The sequence below is a fragment of the Macrobrachium nipponense genome, chromosome 25, assembly GCF_015104395.2.
Source record: "Macrobrachium nipponense isolate FS-2020 chromosome 25, ASM1510439v2, whole genome shotgun sequence".
NCBI classification, from domain to species: domain Eukaryota; kingdom Metazoa; phylum Arthropoda; class Malacostraca; order Decapoda; family Palaemonidae; genus Macrobrachium; species Macrobrachium nipponense.
This window is the reverse complement of record NC_087214.1, coordinates 7,814,888-7,822,387: the sequence shown is the minus strand read 5'-3', so window position 1 is coordinate 7,822,387 and position 7,500 is coordinate 7,814,888. Positions and strand designations below refer to the sequence as shown.

The 7,500-nt window shown below is 37.3% G+C and overlaps 1 protein-coding gene across 4 annotated transcripts in view; it reads left to right on the top strand.

Moving 5' to 3' along the window:
• LOC135199273 (blastula protease 10-like) overlaps positions 1-7,500 on the top strand; it is a 53,572-nt gene that overhangs the window by 23,322 nt on the left and 22,750 nt on the right. For 3 of the 4 annotated variants that reach the window (XM_064227168.1, XM_064227167.1, XM_064227165.1), the window contains 4 exons: positions 1,861-1,932; positions 2,243-2,426; positions 6,956-7,146; positions 7,426-7,500. The exon at positions 7,426-7,500 is cut by the window's right edge and continues 120 nt beyond it. In XM_064227168.1, coding sequence (XP_064083238.1) covers positions 1,861-1,932; positions 2,243-2,426; positions 6,956-7,146; positions 7,426-7,500 — 522 coding nt within the window. The remainder of the gene's footprint in view (positions 1-1,860; positions 1,933-2,242; positions 2,427-6,955; positions 7,147-7,425) is intronic. The other variant, XM_064227166.1, reaches the window with a different exon arrangement.

Sequence of the window (7,500 nt, the reverse complement as noted above, 5' to 3'; positions counted from 1 at the left end):
GAGTTAGAACCAGGGAAGTGCTTAGACTTCTGAAATCAGGGAAATACTTAGACTTTTAAAGTTGTTGATGGAGCGATGCCCTTTAATGAATTTAATTACACATAAGATTACCTCACACCTATTTTAATGAACTTAGTCTGATTTTCAGCAATTTTGGTAAGTTGTTTTAGGGATCACTGTTGCCTTTAGAGTATTCAGTCGTTTAGTACCTGTGAGGTACTCATTTAATGATTGGTAAGTGTAGTAAGCAGATACTTGGCGCTTCATCACAATATATATATATATATATATATATATATATATATATATATATTATATATATATCTATATATATATGTATATAAAGCACATTTGTAGCTCGATGTATGTATATGAATCACGATAATGTGATATGACATATATATATATATATATATATATATATATATATATATATACATATATACATATATATATATATATATATATATATATATATATATATATGTATATATATATATATATATATATATATATATATGTGTGTGTATGGATATATATATATATATATATATAATATAATATAAGTATATATAATATATCTAATATATATATCATACATATATATATATTATATATAGGTATATATATATATATATATATATGATATATATATGTTAGATCCTATGTATTAAGACCTTGCCATTAAAATCTGCCAGAAAACGGAGCTTTTTGATATTGATATACTTCAGACCCTTTATTCTATCATTGTTGAAATGTTCCTCATGTCTGAGAAGCCGGCATTCTGCTTGGCAGGAAATCTTCCTTTATCGCTTTAATAGTACTTATAACATTGTCCTTTTGGGCTCCACGTCAGCTGGGAGCATATGCTGCCATTAGTGTTTGTCGGCATGTGATATCCGGTTCCAAATTTTCTGTTTTGCCAGATTTCAGTATTTCCTTGAAGTGGATGTTTATTATTCTCTCCCAAGAATTCCTGGAATTGTTAATACTAGGTGTCTATGCTAGAAAATTTCACAGACGAATTTTCATAAAAGAGTCAAACAAGAAATCTTCCAAAATAAGAAATATAGTTATTTTAAGAAAGGGAGGAAAATTCTGCCAGTAATAGAGCAGATGTCTGAACTCAGCACATTAATACCAGATAGCTTCATTTTGTAGCAGAACTCAACGCCCAGCTGCACTGCAACAAGTTCTTATACAGTAATAGTTCACTCTTAACATTTTCTATACTGCATTTCCTAAACACGCATATGCTCCCAGCTGACGTGGAGCCCAAAAGGACAATGTTATAAGTACTATAAAAGCAATAAAGGAAGATTTCCTGCCAAGCAGAATGCCGGCTTCTCAGACATGAGGAACATTTCAACAATGATAGAATTAAGGGTCTGAAGTATATCAATATCATTTAGCTCTGTTTTCTGGCAGATTTTAATGGCAAGGTCTCATAGTTCCGGAAGAGGTTGCCTGGAGTTAAAGGAAATAGCAAGTATGACTTCTTCTCACCTGGTTCTCATTTTTATATAGGGTCGTCGTTTCAGATGAGCCATTTCCATCTATTTCTATCGTGTGCTTCTGCCTCATCAATTCCCTTCTCATGTAAATCTCTTCTCACACGGTCCTTCCATCTCTTTCTTGGTCTCCCTCTTCTTCTTCTTCCTTGAACCTCCATCCCCATAGTATGTCTCCTCAGCATGTTCAGTACTTCAACTACTGGTATCAATTTGCAGCGTGTATTGTATGGAACAAGTCTAAAATGTTCCTGACTTGCAGATTAGGTTTTGTAATAGAATTGCACAGAAAATCTTTTTTGTCCCAGATCTCTAAGATGTCTTCTTCACTAAAGAATTTCCTCCACAGGAAGGAGACCCACCCGCTGTTTCTCCTTCAAGAGAGACCACAACCGCTGTCCCCGTCCTGCGAAAAGAAGACGTAAGTCCAGTACACAGAATATAGACTTTCTATTTGGTTGTCGACACTTTGGGCATTAGACATGACGGCGGCTATTTTCAATGAGCATAAAATAAGAACCTTTTTTTTCTAGAGGTATTTCTTGATATATTGTTAGAAATACACTTTTATTAGTACTGTTGGGACTAAATTAATATTTATATCATTGTAAGGATTTTATTTCTAAGCCCTATTACATGTTTACATTTCTTTGGCAAAGGTTAATCCATTGCCTGATTCTCTTTGAAATGATTTACTGTGTTAACTGTCTCTTGTTAACGTACCCTCACAGATCGGAGGGTTTGAGAACGTCAACCCCTCTCATGTCAACGGCGAAGAGCTGTTTGAAGCTGACATCTTGCTGTCTTCTGAGCAGAGAAGGCAATTGCTGGAGAGGAAGGCCATACCATTCACTTCCATGCGGTGGCCAAATGGACCAAACGGAACTCCAGTTGTGCCTTACAAGTTTGGAAGCAGTGAGTGAATGACCACATGCATTATGATGAATGGAGCGAAAAATAGAATTTAGGCTAAAGGCCAAGCTCTGAAACCTATGAGGTCATTCAGTGCTGAAAGGGCATTGAGATTAGAAAGGCTGAAAGGTTAACGGGCGCATTATGGTGAATGTACAGATTCCTCTTGCTTTAGGATAGAAGAAATACGAGAAATCCACCCACAAAATTGTCCTTCAGTTAATCCAGAGTTTAAATATTGTTACTAACATGGTATATGGTATCATCAGTAAGCTAAACAAAGCACAAAGCAAAAAAAAAAAAAAAAAAATGAAAATGAAAATACGCAATTAAAGTCTATGCAAATGACTCGGAATATCTTCATATGTATACAGAAAAATTTACCAAAATCATGTCAGTTCTTACTCTAGCGACACTAATCTCCTCCATCACAAGACTTAATCTAGCAGCAATCCTCCTCCATCCCGGGATGCATATTCCCGAACTGTATAAGCCCTAGCCGACATGGGGGCTGCTCAGTCAATCACAGCCCAGAAAAAGTGATGTAGAATGACGTCATCTCCCTTTCTGCCGATCATCGGAGGAGGACGAATGATGTTGAAAAAGTTTTGTGTATTTTGCAAAACCCATTTAGTCGTAATCACCCCTTTGGCTATGTTTAAGACTATCATTCACTCTCTAGCAATATGAATTGTGATTTATTTTTTCTACCTAGACACGAACTGCCTTTACGTAGGTCAATTAGAAAAACATAAATCGAATGCTTAATAGAAGAAGGAATTTTCATTTGGCAGTATAACATTCTGGTCTGCACTTAAACATATTTATTTCAATATGCGCGGAAGCTAATCTCTCGCTGTCTCACGAAGCCACAAAGTATTATGTTGAACGTTCTGTGCCGCCTCTCACATAAGCCTGCCCTATTAAGTCTATAAACCATCCATGGGCATCATGTCTTCATGTAGTTTGTCACGCTCCCCTAATTTGCCTCAGCATGCAGCAAGCTGGAAAACCATCATGCATACATGTATGCATGTGATTAGATGATTCCCCATTCCTCTTTCGTGAGAGAAGTAATTAAATTTCATTTCATCCCAGCTATGCACAAGTCAGTAATAGAATTCAGTGTACATGAATGAAATTGAGAAACTCATCAGGGATACTTTGCGACAGGAGGATCAGTGCAAAAGTTAAAGGAAATTTTCATAAAAGCATAGTTAGATCAGCCATGCTCTATGAGGCAGAGACTTGACCAATAAAGAACAAGAAAGAGGAATGGAAGTAGCCGAGATGAGAATGCTGAGGTGGATATGTGGTGTCACAAAAAGAGATAAGATCCGGAATGAAATGATCAGGGGGACAGTCAAAGTATTAGAGGTTTCAAAAAAGCTCAGGAATGAAGACTGAAATGGATTATGGATTGGTCATGTCATGAGAAGAGAAGATGAACACGTATGTAAGAGGGTTATGAACATGGAGGTGGAGGCAGAAAAGGGAGGGGAAGGCCAAAGTTCAGGTGGAAAGATAAGTTATTGAATGACATGAAGGAAAAGGGTTTAAGAGAACAAGATGTACAGGACAGAGGAAGATGGAGAAGGCTGACTAGAAACGCCGACTCCATATAGAAATGGAAAAAGCTGAAGGCAAAGAAGAAGAAGATTTCAGCTTTATAATTTGGTCTGCCCTTGCCTGGAATACTGCTCTCATGTCTAGAGAATGTGCTCTACATATGGGCCTGCTTCCTTTCTTGACGGTTGAATTCAAATCAGTCAACTTGATTAATGATCACTTGCCTACTCGCTCCCTCCCCCCGTACCCCTACTCCATCTCTCTCATACGAATATTTTCTGTCATTGCTCCAAGGAGTTTGCACACTGTATTCCTGCACCCTTAAAATGTCCAAGAAACATTTGCCATGCAATGTAATCCCACAAGTCATCTTTGAATATGGCCAACTTCCATATTAAATGGCACAGTGAAAGATTCTTTCAAATTGTCTCTAGTTGTAGAATTCTCATCCTTCTTCAGTTTCTTGGTTCTTTTGACATATCCCTCTTCAGGATGCTAGTTTGCCGTCACTTGAATCAATCAATATTTTTTGTCTAGCTTTACTAGAATTTCTATTGTATTTAATTATGAATTTCAGTTTTATGTCTGTGAGCTTGATGTGGGTCGTCTGGCCCACCTCGAATGCTTTTCAGTAAAACAAGAGCAACATGACCTCCCATTGTTGTTTAACTGATATCTGTTACATACAGGCATGTAAATGTGGCTTGTAGTACTACTACTGAGTTAACATACTGAAACAAATGTTTCATCTTTTTTACACTAAATAATTCTGACATGAACTATTGAAAAAAAATAAAACTGAGCTGATACACAGTGGTTACTTGCAGTCGTTTACAACATGACCTCCCAGTGTTGTTTAACTGATATCTGTTACATACAGGCATGTAAATGTAGCTTGTAGTACTACTACTGAGTTAACATACTGAAACAAATGTTTCATCTTTTTTACACTAAATAATTCTGACATGAACTATTGAAAAAAAATAAAACTGAGCTGATACACAGTGGTTACTTGCAGCCGTTTACTAAATATCATTGAACCATTTTGAAAATGAGAGATATGACTAATAAAACTTCTTACCTTAGTCAAGTTCATGATAGACTAATGTTACTGCCTTGTGGCCCTATGGTCATATTAAATATATTATAAACCTTTTATCATTCCCTGAAAAAAAATGGCTATGGGCCAATAGCATTTTCCAGATGTTGGTCACCATTATAGTAAAAGTCAATACTTTGGAATAAAACACTCACAATCAAACCATTATACATAAGAATTTTCTAATAAAAAAAAAGATAGGTCAAATAACAATTTTAGTCGGAAGGCCCAAAACCATTATACATGAGAATTTTCTAATAAAAAAAAAAGATAGGTCAAATAACAATTTTTAGTCGGCAGGCCAAAACCCTATATGTTAAGGCATTTATTTGTTCACAGCTGGCAACTATGCCAGAATGTACCTCTATATCGTAAGGGTTCAGAAACAAACGGCTTTCAAAATGGCATTTATCCTTTATGGTCAAGAGGTAAATTTTGAAGTTTCCCCAAGAAAAAATATTATACGCCAAATTTTGGCTCATTCTGAAAATCGGAGTAGAGGGAGCAGAGTAATTGCATGATAGTACATGACATTCCGACCAATTTTTGTTAAATGAACGTCACCCAAAAATCTCTCATTTGGCCTGTGCAAGATTTTACACATCATAGGTATCCAGGATTTTAAGGAATGTGTGCAGGATTTTGAAATTTGTGTGCAAGATTATTAGGTTTATGTGCGTGATTTTGAGAATTAGTTGTGGGCTTTTGAGATTCATATGCAAGATTTTCAGTAGGCTACTCAGTACACATACTTGAACTTCACTAAAGACACTGGGTGCTGGTCATATGTTGGAATGCAGTCAACACCACAAAATTTAGCCATTGGAGATGGATGCACTGGGGTAAGTCTTCAGTACCCAGTAGAGAGAAATGCAACCCAGTGCCCTTAATTAACTTGCATGATAAACTATTACAATTTGACGAGCGGCGAGCCTTCTTGTCATCAATGAACACAGTTCTGCGTCACTTTTTTTCCAGGCTGTGATTGGCAGAAAGGGAGATTATGTCATTCCTATGTCACTGTTTTTCCAGGCTGTGGTTGGGCGAGCAGCCATTCCGTTGATTACAAGAAATGTGATGATGAAATGAATAATTGTTTGCGTACTTATTTTCCCAAAATATGTGTAACTTTTTCAACATCATTCGTCCTCCTCCGGTGATTGGCAGAAAGGGAGACTACGTCATTCTACGTCACTGGTTTTCCGTGCTGTGATTGGCCTAGCAGCCCCCATGTCGGCACGAGAATATACACTTCGGTAATATGCTCCAGGGACATATTCCTGCGATGAACTCCTCCTATATCCACAAGCTTATTCGAGACTCCCCTCCATCCACAAGTTGACTTCATAGTCATTCTACCCCTGCCCCATTTCCCTTCACACTTTCCTTTCTACATCCCGGAGTTAGTTCGGTGGTATGCTCTTTCTCTATTGAAAGGCTTCTGAATTCTTCACCCTTTAGACCAACCTATTTGCTTTCATTGGCTTTATGATTGAAAACTTCTCATATGCTACATTTATTACTTTGCCATCTCTTTTGTATATAAGTACATTATTATATAATAAATAATTCCTAATTCATCTCAACCACTTCTTGCTATTGTCTTTCTTTTGCAGCTAGCATTCAAACTTCACTGCCCTAAAGGAGAGTTGACTCAACAACTTCACACGACTATCTTTTGTTTCCTTGGACATTCCTCTTCTCTTCCAAACCTTTTACAAAGTTCTTGTTGCCTTCCTTGCCCTACCCTTCTGGCGATTTGCTCTGGCCTCATTCTACTACCATCTATTACATTTATTCCTAACCGCTTACATGAATCAATTGCATAATTTCTTGGTCTATATTTTCTTCTGTATTGTTCCAGCAGCTGTGAATACAGCAGCGGTAAGGGCAGGGCTGGCTCACTGGGAGGAGCATACTTGCATTGAATTCCAGCTAATCAATGGTACTACTCCAAGCACCTACTTGAACTTCATTAACGGCACTGGGTGCTGGTCATATGTTGGAATGCAGTCAACACCACAAGATTTATCTATTGGAAATGGATGCACTGGAGTAAGTCTTCAGTACCCAGTAGAGAGAAATGCAACCCAGTACCCTTAACTTGCATGATAAACCATTTACAATTTGATGAGCCTTCTTGTCATTAATGAACACATTACAATTTTACTTCAAGTTGCTGGATTTTGAAAAAATGTGCTTAGGCTTTCGTTTTCACATTCTTATTGGTATTTCTTTTATCTCCACCACCAATCCATCATTTGATTCGTCTCTTTCAACAATTGCTCCTACCCAGGTCCCTAATGCTACTGTCCTCTCTCATTTACTTTTCAGCTGGGGACTGTTGCTCATGAGGTGGGCCACGCCATGGGATTCTACCACGAGCAGTCCCGTTCTGACAGGGACGAC